Consider the following 21,994-nt stretch of genomic DNA (forward strand, 5'->3'; position numbering starts at 1 on the left):
CAGAGCAGCGCACGGAAACGCCGTTTACCTTCCTGCCAGAGCGGTACTTATTTATCTATTTGACGTGCTTTCGAACTGCTAGGTTGGCAGGAGCAGGGACCGAGCAACAGGAGCTCACCCCGTCACGGGGATTCGAACCGCCGACCTTCTGATCGGCAAGTCCTAGGCTCTATGGTTTAACCCACAGCACCACCCACGTCCCGCAACCCAACATAGAGGACATCAAAAAACCAAATGCAAATTAACAACCTCCCCCCCCCAAAAAAAACAGCAACAAAACAGCCAAAAGCTAAATGTCATTAAAAATAATTTCAGATAGCATAAAATAGAAAGAGAAAAAGAGAGATAAAGGAAAGAAGTAGAGAGGACTTCCCATTCTCCATCTGCCCATTTTTCAGATTATTCAAAGTATCCAAAACATTTGCTCCAGGGCAATGTCCAGCTGTTCCTCAGTCTGCTGGGCACTGTTTACTCAATCTTCAATCCCAGTCGAGCCTAAGGCAGATTCCTAGACGGCACCTAAACATCTGGCCTGTCTCCTAAACGCGTCATTCTTTCAAACATCTGTTGACTATCTAAGCACCTTCATCTATGCATTGACAGATGTGGAGCTATGCCACACTAACTCGGAAATGGGTGGAATGTCCTTAGCACTGGGGTGAAATGATGCCTATATCTTCACTGCCAGAGGCAGGGTACCTCTGAATACTGGTTGTGGGCAGTGTCGCTGCTGCATTAAGGCCCTGCTTCTGGACTCCCTTAGGCAGCTGGTAGGCCAGGAGACTGAATTGGTAGCAGAGGGCATGATGTTGGGATGGGGCCGGTCCATGACAGCCGGTACCTATTGAGACTGGTTGGATGGAAGCCCACCAGGAGGTGGAACGGGAGACAATGAGAGGTGAAGAAGGCAAGTCTAGCTCCAGCAGGTCTCTCCTTATGTTCTTACAGATATATGGCAGAGCTAAGCTGAGAATATTTGTGTGAAACTCTGGTTGCACCTTTTCCAACTGCAGAGGAAAAGGAAAAACCTGAAGACTGCACATTTGTGGCTGACCCAAGACATTTTGGCACCTGAGGTGAATTACAAAATGGCGCCCTCCCTTGCCAAAGGGGTGAATGAAGATCTACGTTGGGAACAAGGGGGAAATAAAGATCTACAAGAAGGGGAATCAAATTAACCTTAAAGGATGGATGAAGTGGAAATCAAAGACAGAGTGAGGAGGGTCCCACTCCTGGGCAAGTGGAGACCCCGGGAAACCCAGAGGGCAGCCATTCTGCCGCCTGAGGCAGTTGCCTCGCCTTGACTCATGAATGGGCCAGCCCCAGTGCCAGATTTACGTATAAGCTAAACAAGCTATAGCTTAGGGCCCCACTCTCTTGCCCTTCCCCCCAAATTTAAAGGAAATAAAACCTGGATGTACATTTCCAAAATATAAGATAAAAAGCAAATAAAATAAAACCTACATACAGCAACAGTGTTTTGTGTTGTGTAGGCTCCTATTTGTTATGTGCAAATGGCTATAGATACCTACTAGGTCCATAAATTACCATATCGCATATATTCAACACAAAAAACACCGACAATTTGTTGTTGATAAAGGATAGCTGGACATATAAAGGGCCCCATTACCTTCAGTAGTTTAGGGCAGGCATACGCAAACTTGGCCCTCCAGGTGTTTTGGGACTAAAACTCCCATCACCCCTAGCTAACAGGACCAGTGGTCAGGGATGATGGGAATTGTAGTCCCAAAACATCTGGAGGGCTGAGTTTGCCAATGCCTGGCTTAGGGCCTCATCAAACCTAAATCCAGCCCTGGCCGGCCCTGATGTGTGGCATGTGTGGTACGTGTTTTTCTTTATTTTGCATGATGTTAGAACTTGATGAAGGCAGGATGCTTGAGGAATTTAATTCGTGCCACACAATCTCAGGGAGAACTGGCCCAATCCACATTTCCCACCTTATTGTATGGGTCAGAAAGGACATGCTCCTTGCCACACAAAAACACCCCAAGGTGTGGGTGGAGCAGGGCTGGTGGGGTGTGACCTGGACCAGATAGAGAAGCCTAGGTAAAGGTAAAGGGACCCCTGACCATTAGGTCCAGTCGTGACCGACTCTGGGGTTGTGGCGCTCATCTTGCTTTATTGGCCGAGGGAGCCGGCGTACAGCTTCCGGGTCATGTGGCCAGCATGACTAAGCTGCTTCTGGCAAACCAGAGCAGCGCACGGAAACGTCGTTTACCTTCCCGCCAGAGTGGTACCTATTTATCTACTTGTACTTTGACGTGCTTTCGAACTGCTAGGTTGGCAGGAGCAGGGACCGAGCGACGGGAGCTCACCCCATCGCGGGGATTCGAACTGCCAACCTTCTGATCAGCAAGTCCAAGGCTCTGTGGTTTAACCCACAGCGCCACCCGCGTCCCATAGAGAAGCTTAGTCAGCTGCATTAGGCCCATGGGCGTAGGGTCCCTACCTCTGTTCTACACTGACTGGCAGCAGCGCTCCAGAGTTTCAGGCAGGAAGTCTTTCTCAGGCACACCTAGGGATGCTGCTGGGGATTGAAGCTGCAACCTTACAAAAGAGTAAATGGGCAATTCTGCTGCTGTTCCACTGAGTAACCAAGCCCCTTCCCAGAAGGATTTCTCCACTGGCACGCAGCAGCCGTTTCTGATAATGGTATTTTTGAATTATTGCGACCTCTCTATTGAGCAACATTGATTCTTAATTGCATTGCTTGTTTTTGCTTTCTCGATGCACCACTGTGTTGATTATATTGGCGGAAATGTGCTTGTGTGTTTTTAATGCCTTGTTATTGTTGTGAGTGGCTTGGAAGTAGGCTTCGGGGAGAAATCCACTTCCATCTGCATTTAAAGGGAAACTTGTCCGAATCCACAATGTTGTAAACTGAAACATCACCATTCTTTGAATTGACAACTCTGTGAATTCTGCAACGTGGTTCTTCAGACAACTATTGTGTTCAATGATGCGTAGACTCAAGGCTTATTTTCCCAGCCAGAACTCGCCAGAACTCAGTTCCGCCTCCTCTCAGGTGGGCATTGCCATTATAAGAGAACAAGGGGGGCGTTCATGGTGAGTTCTGGCACCTCTTTTTCTCGAAAAATGGCACTGTCTATACTAGGGTAAAGTGTGCCGAGGAATGTGAACGTTAGTGCAAAGAATGTATGGAAATGCATTACTTTATGCCTTGCAGAAATGTGGACATTAGGCAAAATTGCCAATAATAATAATAATAATAATAATAATAATAATAATAATAATAATAATATTTTATTTATACCCTGCCCTCCCCAGCCAAGACTGGGCTCAGGGTGGCTAAAATGTGTATAGTAGAAGGAATTCACATGAGAATGCTGACGAATTTTCACAAGGACTTCTTTTTTAAAAAAGCAAAATTCACAAAGTGACATAGAAATGCGGAGAACTGAATTTAAAGATCGGAAAATGAGAAATGGAGAGAAACTGGAATGGATATAATTTACACCTAAGAACATAAGACGAGCCAGCCGGATCGTGCCAATGGCCCGTCCAGTCCATCACCCTGCTCTCGCAGGGGTCAACAAGATCCCTCCATGGGAAGTAGGATCTGAGCACAAGAGCCTTCTGCCCTCCTTGGGTTTCCAGCAAATGGCATTCAGAAGCACGATTGCTTCCATCTGTGGAAGCAGAGCTTAGACATTATGACTTGTAGCCACTGATACCCTCATCCCCTGTGAGTCTGCCCAATTCTATTTAGTTTAACTTGTGCACTGCATGAAGAATTACTTTCTTTGTCCTGAATCTTCAGCTTCATTAGGTGCCCTTCAGTTCCAGCGTTATGAGAAAGGAAGAAAAACTTCCCTCGATTCACTTTCTCCTTGTCATGTATCATTTTACCATGCTACCTCTTTTCTCTAAACTAAAAATGTCCAAATACTGCATTTTTTCCTCACAAGGGAGCTACTCCATCCCCTTGATAATGGGTAGGCAAAGTAAGGCCCGGGGGCTGGATCCGGCCCAATCGCCTTCTCAATCCGGCCCACGGACGGCCTGGGAATCAGCGTGTTTTTACATGAGTAGAATGTGTGCTTTTACTTAAAATGCATCCCTGGGTTATTTGTGGGGCGTAGGAATTCGTTCATTCCCCCCCCCCCCAATATAGTCTGCCCCCCCACAAAGTCTGAGGGACAGTGGACCGGCCCCCTGCTGAAAAAGTATGCTGACCCTGCCCTTTTGGCAGCCCCTTTTTGAACCTTTCCCAAGTCTGCAATATCCTTTTTTCAAGTGAGGTGACCCTAACTGTACACAATACTCCCAGCAACAGTAGATTTGTATAATGGCGTTGTGATACTGACGGTTTTGCTTTCAATTCCCTCTGTGGAACTCAGTGCTGCTGTTGGAAAAGGGTACTCCAAACTACGTAACCATGGTGACTGGAGGTTGGAACGAGTCTTATTCAGAACATCCATACAATAATGTCTGTGGGAGCTGTTAACGTTCTGCATTGTGTTTTCCTTTGAGCAGGTGTTTGATCTCGATTCCTGGGGAATATTTTCCCATAGTATAACAGTTTTGCAGGTCTCTTTCTCTCTCTATTCCCCCCCCTCCACTCAAAATTATTTTTGTTAACTATTCTTAGATAGCTTACCACCACGAGATTTCAAAATGCTTGGGTGAGGGATAGTTGAATCGACCAGTTTTGGTTTCTCATTCTTTTCCATCTCAAGTTCAGTTCTTCACAATTCCATATTGGCGGAATAATAATAATAATAATAATAATAATAATAATAATAATAATAATTTATTATTTGTACACCGCCCATCTGGCTGGGTTTCCCCAGCACTCTGGGCGGCTTCCAACAAAGACCAAAAATACACTAAAATGCCACACATTAAAAACTTCCCTGAAGAGGGGTTGATGGCTAAACTACTCTTGGAATCATGACACTGCAAGGGGAATAAAGGCTCTCTTGATGCCTCTCAGCACCCCTAACTAACTACAGCTCCCAGAATTCTTTGGGAGAATCCATCACTGTTTGAAGTGGTATCCTAGTTCCTTAAATGCAAGCAGCGGATGTGGCTGAAGGTTGCTTCCCTAAACTGGGAGTGGGCAACCTCAGGTTGGTATGGGGCCAATCTGCCTCTTTCCCCACAGCCCAATGGATGGGGAAAGTTAGGATGAGCCAAGTGAGTGGAAGAAAGAGAGAAACGAATGCCCCCCATTTGACAGGAGGCGCATCAACCATCATCATGTGGTCCCTGATAGATTTGCCTTGATGGAATAAAGGTAAAGGGACCCCTGGCCATTAGATCCAGTCGTGGCCGGCTCTGGGGTTGCGGCGCTCATCTCGCTTTACTGGTCGAGGGAGCCAGCGTACCGCTTCCAGGTCATGTGGCCAGCATGACTAAGCCGCTTCTGGCGAACCAGAGCAGCGCACGGAAACGCCGTTTACCTTCCTGTCGGAGCTGTACTTATTTATCTACTTGCACTTTGACGTGCTTTCGAACTGCTAGGTTGGCAGGAGCAGGGACCGAGCAACGGGAGCTCACCCCATTGCGGGGATTCAAACCGCTGACCTTCTGATCGGCAAGTCCTAGGTTCTGTGGTTTAACCCACAGCACCACCCGCATCCCTACCGGAGCAGCTACAACCCCTTAAAAACACATGTTTATGCCCACCTCTCTCCCCTAAATGTTAGGTTCTAATATATTAGAATCGATGTGCTTTCATGGTTTCTGGACAGCAACCCATTTGTCCATCCTTTATATACCCAAATTACATTTCTCAACGCCCTTGCTGCTGCATTCCTCGCTTGCCTGATCCAGTCCCAAACAGATGGAGGAGCGTTTTTGGAGCTGCTTCTCTTCCCTGTTGGCAGCCAACAGGATTTATATTGGTTTGTTTTCGTAGGGATTTTATATAGTTGCAGGGAAAAAAACAAAAACCCACAACCCCAGAGATACCTCTCTCATGTTGTGTGCGGGTGCATGTGTCCGCAAGTGTGCTGATTTGCGTGTTTCGAAAGGGGTGCAACTGCCAGAGTTTCCAGTCCTCCAGGACAAATCCATATCTGGAAACGCTACACAGAAGTGAGCCTCTCGCTGCTTTTAATGATTCTGGAGTAAATCCAGGGCAACACTGGTCTTGTCTGTGTGCTGCTCAAAACAAACAAACCATCCTATTTGGATATACAGATAGATTTGATCTCAAGGTCACATGGCTTCTAAAAATGGCTCCTTTCTTTGCTTCCTTATTGGGACTCAGCCCAAGTCTGCAAGATCTTGTTTGTGGGACTAAGAGATGCAGTCGGGGCCACCTTGCAAACAGGCTCTTCAGTTGCGTAACACGGCCATTGTTTCTTCCCCCCCTTAAAATATAGGCTGGCCCTTGAGTTATGATTAATGGCCTTGATATCCAGCGACTGCTCCAGTGCTCCCTGGGATTTCTCTCACAAGTGGAGTGGGTGGGAGCACAACTTTGGGACTACTCCGGAGCAGGAGTGATGATGTCATCGACTGGAACACCAGGGGAATTGACGGGCTGTTCTTGCTCTGGACAGCGAGTGAAGCAAGAATGAGGCTTTTGAGTTGCACTATTATTTTGCAACAGAGGCTGGGCACGACTTCCCTTTTCTTCCACGGGCTTCTTATTTCAGGCTAGCAGTTTAAATAGCAACGCTTGTTTGCAAGTTTGTCTTTGCAACGTAAAGCCTTTCAGCAGGCTGCAGATCTATTATTAAAGGTCATTGTGCTTTACAAGTTAAACCACCACATCACTGGTTTTGGACAGAGATGTATGAGCTTGTCTCCACTTGGCTCAGATTGAAAACCCTTGGAAAGCTTGGTTTATTTTGCAAATCACAGCACTGGACTAGGAGGAAAGCTTACTAACTCGGTAGTGTGATGAGAAGGGGAACCCTTCCAAAATCAGGCACTTCTTCTTAACCCTTCCAAAACCCCACTTCTCTCTCTCCCATAGTACTATTGGTCCAAAGTCTGCAGAGAGGAAGGCTGTCTATGCACCAGAGAACTCTGGGGACCTGCAGTTTAGCCTTATAACAATCTGCAGCCCCAGGATTCTTTGAGGGAAGCCACCTGCTTCCAATTGTGCTTTAAATTATGGTGCTTACCCACAGCCCATGCTTCTGTGATCATTTTTGTTACGTAAGATACCAGTAGCCCAGAACTAGAGGCTGCACTCTCCCAGAGAGCAACATTTCAGAATCCGTGGGCTGGGCTTTCATCTAAATAATGCATCTTTCCCTACCGCCTCCTTTTTTTTTTTTTTTAACAAGATGACATTTTAGACATCGAAAATAATCACTGTGGCTTGCTTTTCTGCTTCTGGAGAGTAGCCAAACTGGCTTTGAGTCTAGAAGTAACATGAAATCTGGGGGGTAGGAGAAGACAGCAGGCGAGGCTCGCTTACAGACTTTGGTCCGCATTCCCTGCGGAGGCTGGTCGATAATGCTAAAAGCACATGCGTTGCATTTTTATCTAATGCCATTGTCTGTGTTGCAACCTCCCGGCCCTTCATATCTCTGCGCACCATCATCATAAATAGATGAACTGCCCCACTGCTGCGTGAAGTATTAATGGCGCAATCAATCTTTCATGGCGCAAGGTTGCAAAGGAGAGAATTATTTCGTCCTTCCTAGGCATAATTTCAGAACCTTGTTGACTTTCTCTCCCCCCCCCCCCGCTTTCCCAATTAGTATGAAGAAAATAATAATAATAATAATAATAATAATAATAATAATAATAATAATATAATAATTTATTTATACCCAGCCCTTCCTGGTTCAAAAACCGGGCTCAGGGCGGCTAACAACAAATTTAAAACACTTTAAAACACTTAATACTTAATTATAAAAGCAGCATAAAATACAGTATAAAAACATGAACAACAATAAAATACAAAAATCAAAATTCAATTAGATAATCGCCAGGGCTAACTGGCTGAATATACTAAATTGTAAAGATTTTCCTGGTTAGCTGCCTTTCAATTCTCCTGAATTGTGGCCAAACTTGGATGGCATTAAAAGAAGACTGGGCAAATTCATGGAAGAAAATGGCAATATGGCTAAGCTCTGCCTCCATGGTCAGAGGCAATAACACTTCTGAATATTGGTTACTGGAAACTGCAGATGGGGAGAGTTGTGTTGTGCCTCAGGTACCATTTTTGGGCTTCCTTTTGGGGCATCTGATTGGCCACTGTGAGAACAGGATGCTGGATGAGATTGGCCACTGGCGTGATCCAGCAAGCTCTTCTTGTGGGAATGTTGTGGATTGTAGGAGAGGTTAAATCGATTATATCGAGAGCCAGTGTGGTGTAGTGGTTAAGAATGGTAGACTCGTAATCTGGTGAACCGGGTTCGCTTCCCCGCTCCTCCACATGCAGCTGCTGGGTGACCTTGGGCAAGTCACATTTCTTTGAAGTCTTTCAGCCCCACTCACCTCACAGAGTGTTTGTTGTGGGGGACGAAGGGAAAGGAGAATGTTAGCCGCTTTGAGACTCCTTCGGGTAGTGATAAAGCGGGATATCAAATCCAAACTCTTCTCCTTCTAAATATTATCCTTCCTCACTCATGCTAGTAAGTCAAGTATACATTCCCCTTATACAGCTAGTTTGCAGATTTGTTTGAATCTCTTAAAGGTAAAGGTAAAGGGACCCCTGACCATTAGGTCCAGTCGTGGCCAACTCTGGGGTTGCGGTGCTCATCTCGCTTTATTGGCCGAGGGAGCCGGCGTACAGCTTCCGGGTCATGTGGCCAGCATGACTGAGCTGCTTCTGGCGAACCAGAGCAGCGCACAGAAACGCTGTTTAGCTTCCTGCTATTTATCTACTTGCAGTTTAATGTGCTTTCAAACTGCTAGGTTGGCAGGAGCAGGGACCGAGCAATGGGACCTCACCCCGTTGCGGGGATTCGAACAACTGACCTTCTAATCAGCAAGCCCTAGGCTCTGTGGTTTAACCCACAGTGCCACCCGCATCCCTCTTAGTTAAGATTATTTCCTGGTGTCCCCTTTTATCCTTCCTAAAAAAATAAAGACACAAGCGTCTTTCTGAGTAAAATAACAACAAGTTTACTCACATTTCAGTTCTCGATATGATCCCTGAAAGGCAGGCTTTACTTGATAGTTACACAATAAACTGTGAGATCATCTCATAGGGAGACTGGACTCATGTGCTGCTGGCTGAGAGCCAGCAGACGGCAAAATTACATTAAGAGTCCAAAATTACATTAAGAGTCCAGCTCTGAATAAGTGTGCATTCTTGCATCCCTTTAGTTAAGCAATCCAGTCTGTCTTGCCCAGATTGGATTCATTCCCGGTAAATTCCCTTTGATCCCTCTCAAAAGAATAAAGACACAACAGTCTTTCCTTAAATGTAACAAGACGTTTACTCACATTCAGTCATAGCTCTCAACCTTCTCTTTTTTGTGGGAAATTCCCTTATTCCAGCTGTTTTCCGCTGCTATCCTGGATTGTTAGATATTCTGTTGACTGTCCCCGGGACAGGTGAGGCTGCTGATTCCTTATTTTCGAGGCTGCTGATCCCTTATTTTCAAACTGAAAGTTGACAGCTATGCATTCAGTTCACAGTATCATCCCTGAAGGCAAGCTTTGGCTTGTAGTTACAGAGAAAGGTGTGGATTCATTCCTTATGGGGATTTTTCCCATGTGTTGCTGGCTGATGGCCAGCAGTGCAGTCCAAGAGAAGCAAAAGAGTAAAGGAGAAAGTTGGCTGCGTGACGACCTTTCGTTGGGTATCTTGTCACATGCTCTAGACCAGGTGTAACAGGAAGTTATACTGGCTGGAGTAACACCCCCCTGTCTGTGTCCACTCTAGGAAAACAAGGAATGTTGTATTTGACTGCTCCAATGGATTACATCCCACACTTCTGATGTTCTTACACTATATTAACAATAAAAGTTAATAATAATAGTAATAGAGAATGCAGAAAAATAACTGATAATACAGAATAAAGGAAACGATGCAAACAAACATAACTAAAATCATGTTACAATATTTCATATAGGTCAATAAATGATATTGATCTACCGGTATGTTGAATTGAACCTAATCATTACAAAATGCAACAAAGATTGAGTTCTATGAATTTGTTTGCTTGCTCTCTCTCTAATGTGATATGCAAGTGTTCTTAGTATTCCTATATTCCAGATGTTTTCCAGCCAGTCTAGAATTGAGGGTGCCCAGCTTTTCTCTGACACTTTAGAGATAGTTATATTTAGCAATACAAATCTTCATTGCTGTAAACAATTTCTAAACTATTCCCAGGCAAAAACTGAGCTGTATAGATATCTACATGGGAGGCACCAGCTTTGTGAAGGATGTTCTCTCTATTCCCCATACATTTCCCCAATGAATGGCTGTTTTGTCTATGTAATAAGAGTAAAATATATAAGCATGAATGTGTTACGGTGACCCCAACAGTGATATATTTCCTTGAGCTTTATTACTCTGGTACATTTTGCTATAAAAACGTCTCTGTTGCCTTTGCTTTCTAACCTTGACCGCGTTGAGTATTTTGACCATGTACACTATGTCCCAAAGTTTTACGATCCTGTCCTCGACTGTTGGAGTTCTTCCCCCAACCCAGTATACACAAATAATAATCTGGACAGTCATTAGAAGATGTACCATCATCTATTTTTCCTCAGATGAAGCTAAGTCCTTTGTATAAGAGAACAGTACAGTTGACGGGTCTAAGAGTAGTTTATAGTCTGTTGTTATTTAATAATATACAGGTGACTTCTCACTAACAAGGGGAGAGAGGCAACTGACAGAACCTCTAGAATACTATGAAAAAAATTAAAGGGAGAAACATCGTCATTTACTTTGTCGTTCCAGAAATGTAAAAGGAAGGCCCACCTCTCAAGAAGTGTGCATTCTTTTTGAAAATAAGATCATATTAAAGCTTTTTTACAATACAACAAGACAGAAGAAACCAATCTAAATAAAAACAGAGAGAGAAAGATAAAAGTAAATACAGCACCCTCTCTCAAAAGCAGTTCTTAACCCTTGTCTCTGGAATGCTCTTCAGTTCACACAAAACCATTGTTTTTAATTAATGTCTTTTCTTGATTGTAAAGCACAGTATTACAGATAGACTCTGAAACTAATGAAGTTTAAGATCAGGGCCCTTAATCTTGGAGCGACTTTAGTCAACATTTCTTTTTAAAAAATGGGTCTAGTCGATCCAATTTGAGTTGCTTGACTCAAATTGATCAATTTTTTTGTTGTATGTATTTTTCAACAAACCCAACATTTGAGAGCCAGCAGCACACCCTGCTTGCGAGATTCGCACTGGGTGCCAGGTTCAAGGTGCCGGCACAAATACAGCTCAGGATCAGGTTACTTCAGAAGGCCACCTTCTCCTGCAGTCTATAGCACCTGTATGTTGCTAAATAACACTGACAAACTGGAACGTGTCCAGAGGAGGGCAACCAAAATGGTCAAAGGCCTGGAAACGATGCCTTATGAGGAACGGCTAAGGGAGCTGGGCATGTTTAGCCTGGAGAAGAGGAGGTTAAGGGGTGATATGATAGCCATGTTCAAATATATAAAAGGATATCATATAGAGGAGGGAGAAAGGTTGTTTTCTGCTGCTCCAGAGAAGCGGACACGGAGCAATGGCTCCAAACTACAAGAAAGAAGATTCGACCTAAACATTAGGAAGAACTTCCTGATAGTAAGAGCTGTTTGACAGTGGAATTTGCTGCCAAGGAGTGTGGTGGAGTCTCCTTCTTTGGAGGTCTTTGGAGGTCTTTAAGCAGAGGCTTGACAACCATATGTCAGGAGTGCTCTGATGGTGTTTTCTGCTTGGCCCTTGTGGTCTCTTCCAACTCTATGATTCTATGATTCTATGAAAGTCTCTCTCCTGCAAGTTACAGATCCCAGAAGCCCAATAAGTCAGAGCAGAGCTTTTAGTGTGGCTGGCCCCGTCTGTGGAATAGCACGCCCTTCAAGATATAAACAAGGGCTTTGTACTTCCTGGAAGAAACTGAAGACATTTTTGTTCGAACTGGTTTTCCCAGCTGGATAAATACTGTAGGTCTTTGCTATGATTACGTATTGTTCTAGTTTTCCGTTAAATTGACCTGCCTTTTTCTTATCTTTTCTAACAAAATCTACAGCTGTTTTGACTGGACATTGACTTGAGACAATTATGTAGACTGTGATTAATAATAATAAATAATAATAGATGGCTTTTGAGGTAAATTTCAATTCTACGATGAATATTGCGAAGAAGTGTTCTGAATCTGGCACCAGTCTGTGTTATTGTTGGTCTTCTAAGTAGCCCAGACCACCCCTATTTTCCAGGGATGTCCCTGATCTAGAGAAGCCACCTTGGTTTCTGATTTGATCCTGAAATGTCCTGCTTTTCCTTAGGACGTCCCTATTTTCATTTGAGAAATGTTGGAGGGTATGGAATTATGCAACCCCTCAGCCGTCTGAAGGCAGCCCTGTATAGGGAAGTGGTTTTTTTTTAAAAAAAAAGTTTAATTTTTATTATGTGTTTATATATGTTGGAAGCTGCCCAGAGTGACTGGGGCAACCCAGTAAGATGTGTGGTGTATAAATAATAAAATAATTCTTATGGAATGGGAAGTCCCTGTTTTCACCAGAGAAATGTTGGAGGGTATGTTAGTCCTCTATCATAACTTAATCTAAGTCTTTGGGGTCTGAATGCCTGACAGGGAGTTCCTGGCCTGGCTGGGATAAAAAAAGAGCTCAACAACTTTGACCTGAACCCCCCGAAAGGGGGTAGATCACTGCCAGTTTTTAACTCTGTGAGTAGATCGCAGTCTCATGGTGGGAGTTGGCCCTCCTTGCTTTAGAACAAGGGGAAGTCAGGACAAGCAGCTGCTATGAGCTCAGCCAGCAGGGGGCGTATTTCTGCGCATCTCATCTGCCAACCAGTGACACATTAATTAGCCAAATGGAGATTTGCCAGCTGTGGCGTGAAGCTTCGTTATTTACGCACCAGCTGCGCCCAAACAGCATCGAGAGATTTGCCTTTGCCCAACACAGAGATCTAGTTCATATCGACCTAGGTTTGGCACCGGCTCACGGCGAACAATTTTATGTGGCTTCCAGGTGGTGGAGATGGGTGAGGACTCACAAATGACAGCTTGGGAACGCTGACTCTCTTATTGCCTTGGCTCTTGAGGGGCCGAATCCTCTTTAACAGGTTAATTAGAGCAGTTCCCTTTGGGTTTCATTTCCAGCATATAACACATTTTTTTAAAAAAAACCCCAACAACAACAGAAAAACTGCCCTTGAAATGAGAACAGGAAAAATAGGTTAGGAAGGTTAGAGAGGTGTATGGTCTCTGTTTATCGGGGAACTCATTCGGATTTGCTTTGCAAGAACCTTACACGGGGTTAGATTATATCTGGTCTTCATTGAACATTCATCCCGATGTACACTTCTTCCCATTAATGATTCGCTCGCCCTGCAATTTTCAACATATTTCCCCTTCACTCTCCAAATTGCAGAATGTCTGTTGTTGTTGTTGTTGTTGTTGTTGTTGTTGTTGTTGTTGTTGTTGTTGTTATTATTATTATTATTATTATTATTATTATTATTATTATTATTATTATTGATTTGTTCTACTCAGGCAGGGATCAGAGCATTTTTATCACCCCAAAGGCAGCACCAGTAGTGGATGAAAGCTTGTTCTGTAGGCTGCAGTCTAGCCATGCAAAAGCCAGACGTTTCCTTCTGCGCATCTCTCCTTCCACACATAATTGCAATTCAAGACTGTGTTTCCCCCCCAGGCAAAGGAACTGGAAGAAGGCATGGAGCAGAGTCAAGAGGGAGTCTATTCCAGGGAGACTCCCGAGGGCCAGAGACAAAGGCCTGAAGAGCCACATTCAGCCCCTAGTTCTGACGTTCCTTACCCCTGAGCTCAGAGCATTGGCCTAGTGCAAGAGGCAGCGCTCCACTCACTCCACCACTTCTGCCGATTCTCTGAGAGAATCCTAGAATCCTAGAATTGTTGGAAGGGATCCTGAAGATCATTTCATCCAACCCCTTGCGATGCAGGAATTTGTCCAGTACGGGGATCGAACCTGTAGCCTTGGCATTATCAGCACAGTGCTCTAACCGACTGAGAGAGAGGCATTGTGGCGTGCTGTGCTGCTGCTTGTCTTCTGGTGGGGTAGGGCAGGAGCTGGCAATTCCCACCTCGCCTCATGTGGCAAAGGGGGTGAGAATCCTTTAATCTCTGAATCTTCTGCTCTGGAGAAAGCAGCAAAGGATTGCCTCCCTCTTTCCACAGGAGAACGGTTGTGGAAACTTGGGTGTGTGTGTGTCAATTTTGGCCCCAGTTTAACTTCTGCATGCAGAGTCACAACACCTCCCTGCCAACTCAAAGAGCTATTGTTTATCCTACCACTGAATTCTAAGACATGGCTGTTCCCATTGTGGTGTAGTGGTTAAGAGTGGTAGACTCGTAATCTGGTGAACTGGGTTCACGTCTCCACTCCTCCACATGCAGCTGCTGGGTGACCTTGGGCTAGTCACACTTCTCTGAAGTCTCTCAGTCTCACTCACCTCACAGAGTGTTTGTTGTGGGGGAGGAAGGGAAAAGGAGATTGTTAACCGCTTTGAGACTCCTTAGGGTAGTGATAAAGCGGGATATCAAATCCAAATCCAAAATCTTCTTCCCACCCTTTGACTCCACTAGCAATAAAGAGAATTGCGCAAACCTCTCTTTCCGAATCTCTGCACTGTCTTCTGTGACGGGGACATTGCAGGGGGTCAGGCTGGATGACCCCTGGGTTTCCTTCCACCCCTACAATCCTATGATTCTATTTGTGGGTGCTTTCGATTAGCACTGGCCGGGCTGTGGAAGATTAGCTCTCACAGGCGACCTGTTTCTTTCATAAGCCATCTTATGTAACCTGCTTAACGGGATGTGATTTGCCCATAAGGTGCACTGGTGCTGCCTATGCCTCAAAGCTGCTTTGCTTCTGGTGATTTGCTTGCATCCTAGGCAGAGCTGTAGCTCAGCTTTCTTGTGCACAGAAGGTCCCCGGTTTGATCCCTGGCATCTCCAGGCAGGGCTGGGAGATGCTCCCTGCCTGAAGCTCTGGAGAGCTGCTGCCAGTCCGAGAAGGCAATACTGAGCTAGATGGACCCAATGATAAATGTCTGTCCTTTGCCTTCGAAGGCGACGCTTCTAAGCCACAAAGAGCATTGCTTCTTGTAACTGAGGATGCCTCCGCCATGATCTTGGCAGAATCTTTTCTGTAAATGTTACCCAGATGGTTTGTGCTGAGGTCATTCCGTTCTGCCAGGGATTTAAGAGGGCATGGACGGGGACACAAAGCTGCCTTGCGGAGCCCTGACACTGGGCAGCAGCAAATCTACTGCCGCTTTTGCCTTTGAGATATTAGTGTTTATTCCCTTCATTAAAGCTGTATTGCCTTTGAGGCAGCTTGATACTGCTGGTCTGGCTGCCGTGATGTTCCAGGGCTCTTAACATCCAGGAAGCAGTTTTCACCCAGTATCCTTGGGGTTTGATGGATAGCTGTCACTTTAAGTCATAGGAGACGGCATCTGTTTGTTTGTACTTTGCAATTTACTGAAGACCATTATCTGCTGTCGGGTGATGGCTCGGTTCTGGACAAAGGTCCAGTTAAATTCCCATTTAACTCTTCACATTAATTCCCAGGCTTGGAGCACCTGCAGTGTTTTGAAGTTCTCCTTTCTTCTCTTGCAAACTTCCCCTGGCATCCGTCTGTCCCAAGAGACAATGGAGTGTGCCTCCAGGGGTGAAGTCAAGCCAATGAGCCCCATCTCACTTCCCTCTATAGCATGTGCAGAAACTGCCTTCTTGACCATTGAAGTCTCTGTTGCTCTTGCCCACTCAATCTGATGTCGCTCTGTCAGCCGGGTACATTTCATAGCTGAGACACAAGGCAGCAGACCCTCGATGGGGATAAATTCAGCCGATTCTTGCTTCATATGGAAATGAGTTTTGAAGATGCCTTTATCTTATGAAGCAGCCTGCCACCCCCACTACAGAGCATCCTTCAAGGAAGAGGCCAGAGTGCATATTGCTGCACTTCACGCAGCCAAAATGAGCAGCGGGAATGGAAAAAGTGGAATGTGTGATGCTTGGAAGGGGCACAAACTTAGCACTTAGAAGAAAAGAAATCTTGTTCAGCTTGCAGCTAGTAATTTAAAAGACTTTCATGAGAAACCTGAAGGTCAAGATTTACATTTAAATGGGGTTTTGAAGTCAGGTCAGTCTACTTTCACAGAGTCGACTAATTTTCTTCCAGGAAATGGAACCACGCAAAGAGGGAGGTGAGTTCTCATGGCGTCAGTGGGGCTGTCTTAGGCAGGTGTGGAAAACCCTTGGATCTCCAGATGTTGAGGCGCAGAACCCATCCCCTCTGTCCAACTCCCTGACAAAAGCTGGGGGCCAGAAGCTTTAGGGGACAGCGGACATCAGAGCATTTTTCACATTCATAATGGGCCCCTCCAGATTTGTGTATCCCCCCTTCCCGTGGGTGTATTCTACAACAGTGTGGGTGTAATAATTGTGCATTAGTCATGGGTTTAAAATGGAACAACCCCATTGTCACCCCCTGCCTGCAGAGTTGGCAGCCTCTCACCCTTTTTCGAACACCCTCCCTCATTGAGTGTTCCCTCAGCCTCCCCTCCTCTCCCCTCTCTACTTGGGAGTCCTCTGAGCAGCTGCTGCTGCCACCCCTGGTCTCTGAGCTGCCCCCCACCCCAAAGAGAGGGGCCTCCCAGAGGTACCATTTGCCTGTGGATCTTATAGCCAGGGCTGCTGCAATACACAGCTGTGCAAGCCTTTGGGAGGCAGAGACGTGAGAGGGCATCAGAGGAGGGAGGGAAGGAAAGAGGGATGGAGGCCTGTGTTGCCTGAGGCACCCCTGACCATCATTCAGGGTACCCCAGGGTGCCACGCCACACTGCTTGAAAACCACTGTGTTAAAGGAATGAGTAGTAGAGGGAGGACAAAAAAGAAAGAAAGAAAAAGAAAGTTTTACGGCACTTAAAAGAAAATAAATAAATAACTGGGCACGCTATTTCCCAGAGGGGAGGGACCGCGCCTCCTTAATCGAGAATCGCAGAGGCGTTTGGGGCAGGAAGTGGTCACAGTGGTTTCCTTCACGTGCAGAAGGATACAACATGTAGCTGCAGTTTAAGAAACACCCTTTGAAATATGTGTCTCCCCGGTTGTTCGACCTCGGTGTGAGCGAGCCAGAGAGCGAGCAGCCCTCCTGAGGAATAAGAGCAGGCCACAGTGCCAGGAGCCTGAAGCAGCGGCCACCATGTTTCAGAGGAAGCGGAGCGTCTCCTTTGGAGGCTACGGATGGTGGGTCTGTCTTCATTTACTTTGCAGAGCTGAGGTTGCCGAGGGAGATCTTCCTGGCGTCTTTCTGACCCATTCGAGCCTGGATGGCTCAGTTGGTTAGAGCGTGGTGCTGATAATGCCAAGGTTGCAGGTTCGATCCCTGTATGGGACAGCTGCATATTCCTGCATTGCAGGGGTTGGACTAGATGATTATCAGGGTCCCTTCCAACTCTACAATTCTACGATTTGTTTAGAATTTCAGAAAGGGGCTCTTAAGCGCAACCTCAACAAAGTATGTTTTGACAAAGTGTTCGGTTTGTGTTGTCTGTACCAGAGGTTTAGGTGCTGGTGGGTGGGGGTGGGGAATCTGTCTGCATTTCTGTTCACAAATATCCCCATTACGGAGAAGCTTTCAGACAGCACTTTATGCCATTTTCCTAATGTTTCTGTGCCCAACAATTTCAATGCTTTATCTTCCACATGGCACAGAAAACCAGTGGAATCTAGTGGGAGCATGGCACTCATTTCCATGTTATTTGCTTCCAGACAAAATCTGTTTGCAACCTTGTTGATCCAGACAAATGTGAGAGTTTTGCATTGCCAATTTCCCCGGGATGAAATTTGTGCTGGTGTTCAAGCACACAGTTCTTTCCCGTCCTTTAAAATTTAGTGTGATGTGCCAGTATACTGATCTAAATGCCACCATTCCATAATGCAACAGGTAATGAATGCAGTGCGACGAAGGTGGTTGGACTCCAGGGTAGAAGCGCTAGCGTTGTACTCAGGAAATCCAGCACAATAACACACCCACACCCACCCACACCTGAAATGCATCCTCACATTCAGGAGGACTTAACACCACATGGCTCAAATGTGCACACATTACCCTAATCTGTATGATGTTGAGGTTTTTCTGTGTAAGTTTGTGAGTGTTTATCTTTGGCACTGGAAGAGGGAAGGTGGAAGGAAGAGGAAGGAGCCCCTGATCTTTGAGCACTGAGAGAGAGAGAGAGAGAGAGAGAGAGCCTTTGCAGTGCAGAGGCTTTTGGTATCTACTCTGCCCACCTCTTTCAACAAAGGGTGGAGGGAGAATCCTTGGATTTTGCACGGAAGGCTTGACCCATCCAAATTCTGTTGACCCCCTAATGCCGGATCAGGCCAGTGTCTCATCTAGTTTGGCATATTGTTCTCACAGCAGCCAACCAGATCTCCCTATGGGAAGACCCTAAGCCAACACGATGCCCTTCTGTGGCGATCACACAGGGTCCCCAGATGTTTCACCGTCTATTGATCCCTGTGCCACCACTTTATTTCTCACTGCCACCACCCAGGCCCTACCTGGTACAATATTGAGTCCAGTCAGCGTTAAATTGGAACATAAACTTCTGTTTATTTATTGCAGTTTAACAAGCGTGTGGTTTCATAAACAGTATCGGTCAATTACAATCATGGGGTGCCTATTCAGACCTATAACTTCCGCTACCTGCTCTCACTCACTAAACCACCTCTCAGATATTTACTTGTCTTCCCAGCTCCTAATTGTTCCTGACTCAGCTTATTTCGCTACACTAACTCAACCTACCCACAGACTCTATCCCAATTCACTCCCACTCCAACCAACCACCCAACTCCCAACGAACTTCCCCTTTGCCCCTCCCAGAACTGGTTTTATAGTCCCTCTGACTCCACCCCCTGGGTTCTGATTGGGTAGCCTGTTTAACTATTTCACCTCCAGCACTCTCATACGTTAACGTCACACCTCCAACTAATACAATCGCTGTCTGCTTGCCATGTTGACTAGGTTGGATGGGAACCGGAGTCCAAGCACATTGTGAAGGCATCACATTGCCTACCTGTGCCTAGGTAGTTAGTTATGGGCAGCACAAGTCCGCTCCACTTCACCGTGGGGAGGAGTTGCGGTGGACCACGTGGCCACCCACTCTCCTCCGGGGGCGTGGGACAAAGTCCCATGTTGCCCAGGGATCCTGGCCATGTCAGCAACCGGCCAGCCAATCCGCTGGCTGGTGGGAGGTGTGGCCATCACCTCCCCTCCAAGCTTAAGAGTATCCCGTTAAAGGAATCTGGGGGTGTGGATCTTGTCTGAAGCCCGGGGCGGGGCTAGGGCCATGACACGACCCCGATGGGAACAGCCGGGGGAGCTCGAGTTGGTCTGCATCTACGGGGCTCCCCCTTCTGGTGGTTTACCCTTACCAGACACTGCACAACGGGCAGGAGTCAGATATAGTCGGGTTCATTCAATGCCTAAGCCAATACCGCTCACATTCTGGAATCAGTAAAGTTGTGGCCAAAATTAGCCCAATAACATTAACTTAATATCTGTGTCCTTGTGCATGTTATTCTTCAACGAGGGGGTGGTTTCGGGGTCTTGACACGCAACTGCAACTTGCCCACCCTGCAGTTTCTTACAAGTGGCCTTTAGAAGCACGCTGGGGCAGGCATTGCGAGGGGGCTCCACTCTAGAAGGGGAAGGCCTGGCCGGCTGCATCCTGTCTCCACTCACAGCCCACCTGGCTGCCCAGGAGACACCTGCGCCATGCATTGCTGGCCCAAAAAAAGGGAGCAACCTCACTCCCAGTCTTGCAGCACCTTTGGGATTGCTGCGGTCTAGTTGTGCCCTTCAGAATTTGCACTCGGGTCCGCGGCCACTGCTGCCCACCCCACGCCACCTGGGGATGCTGGGGACTGAGCCTGAGATGGGCTACATGCAAATCAGGTGATCTACCACTGACCTCTGCCTCTTCCTCATTGTTCTTCTTAAGAAGGAACAGAAGAAGCTTCCTCATTTCAAAACTGGGCTTCGTCTCATCTTTCACGTTGCTGTCTGCACTAGTGATGGGCCTCAGCCAAATATTGGGCAGTGGGGGGACTTTTCAGATGTTTGTTTGGCTTCTCTTTTTAAAGATAACCGAGGGGTTTTCCCCCCTTCTTTCTTAATCACCGAAGAACAGAAGAAGGATCGCTACTACTTCCTGTCACGCCCAGCAATATTCTTTGGGGGTAAAATATGACTGTTGTATTGTGGACAATGCCTGAAAGTCACATAGCTCAGAAGCAATGTGTCTGCCTCACATGCATGAGGTCCCAGGTTCGATTCTTGGCACCTCCAGGTACGGCTGGGATTCAAGCCTGAAACCTTGGAGAGCTGCTGCCAGCCAGTGTGGACAGTACTAATGTAGATTGACCAATGGTCTGATTCCTATGTCTCCTCCCACCCCAAATTTCATGGGTGACGAAACAGTTCCACAATAATGACTGTGCCTGGAGATTTTACATGGACACTCCAGGAACCTAGGTAATAATAATAATAATAATAATAATAATAATAATAATAATAATTTTTATACCCTGCCCTCCCCAGCCAGAACCGGGCTCAGGGCGGCTAACAACAATAAAATTACAATAAAATGTAATAGAAGAAAAAAAGTTAATTAAAATATGGGTTAAAATATGAGTTAAAATACAATTTAAAATGCAGCCTCATTTTAGTAGTAGCCCATAAATCAAAATCATAAGGAGAGGGAAACATAAGGGTCAGACTGAGTCCAAACCAAAGGCCAGGCGGAACAGCTCCATCTTGCAGGCCCTGTGGAAAGATGTCAAATCCCGCAGGGCCCTGGTCTCTTGTGACAGAGTGTTCCACCAAGTTGGGGCCAGTACAGAAAAGGCCCTGGCCCTAGGTGAGACCAGTCTAACTACCTTGAGGCTCGGGACCTCCAAAGTGTTGTTATTTGTAGACCTTAAGGTCCTCCGTGGGGAGTCCTTTCTCTAGCTCTGCCTGGAGATGTCGGGAGATGAACTTGAGGATGGGTGAGGAATTTGATTCTGCTCGCTTTTAAATGCGAACCTACCTGATTCTCACATTCCAGAAAAAACACCGGTAACACGCCTGCCCTTCAACATTCTCACTTCTCTGAATTTTGCACTGCAGTTCTCAGCCCAAGTGAATGCATACACCAGGGGAAAGTGTGCAAGGCGATGCAGTGGAGGCGTTCATGAAAATAACACACAAAGAAGGCATTCTGTTAGGGAAATCTGCTTTGCAAAAAAAGTGCACGTTAGGCAAAACTGCAGACAGAAATGTGTTGCTTTAGGAGGGATTTGCACTCAAATGCTGATGGGTTTCCAGGAGGACTTGAAATAATAATAATTCACAAACTGATATGGAGCTTTGATGAAATGAACATACGGTTGTGAAAATGTGTAATGGAGAAATCCCCAAACTGGCAGATTTGCCTGTCCCTAATTGAACATGTGACCTTTCCCCCTAAGGGACATGCTCTGCCATGGAGCTGAGACACTTCATTGCCCAAGGAAACAAAATGCTCGGGAGCTTGAATTACATTTCTTGGGCATTCACCATTTTTAAATGCAAAACTTGCAAGTTTTGATCACAGATACAGCTCAAGCCACTGTGCTTTCGGTGTGCTTGTCTTTGGACAACAGGCCTAGGGTCGTATCCAATGAAGTTTTACTCAGAGTAGACCAAGTGAAATTAATGGAGTCAAGTTGGCCATGCCCATCTGCTTCAATGAGTAGGACTAGCACTGGTTACAACCCATGACCTGTCATGCCTCCAGCTTGTAATGCTATTGAAAAGGAAAGAGCCTGA

At 46.0% G+C, this 21,994-nt stretch overlaps 1 protein-coding gene across 3 annotated transcripts in view; it reads left to right on the plus strand.

Annotated features, from left to right (window-relative positions):
- Positions 1 to 21,994, plus strand: part of RAP1GAP2 (RAP1 GTPase activating protein 2) — a 193,939-nt gene that overhangs the window by 23,074 nt on the left and 148,871 nt on the right. Inside the window, exon 1 of one of the 3 annotated variants that reach the window (XM_082201233.1) lies at positions 17,303 to 17,385. The exons of the other annotated variants lie outside the window; for them this stretch is intronic. Within the exon in view, the coding sequence (XP_082057359.1) occupies positions 17,342 to 17,385 (44 nt within the window). The 5' untranslated portion in view covers positions 17,303 to 17,341. Of the gene's footprint in view, positions 1 to 17,302; positions 17,386 to 21,994 lie in introns of those variants that run through there. 3 annotated transcript variants of the gene reach the window in all.

The sequence above is a fragment of the Podarcis vaucheri genome (assembly GCF_965113315.1).
Source record: "Podarcis vaucheri genome assembly, chromosome: 15".
NCBI classification, from domain to species: Eukaryota; Metazoa; Chordata; class Lepidosauria; order Squamata; family Lacertidae; genus Podarcis; species Podarcis vaucheri.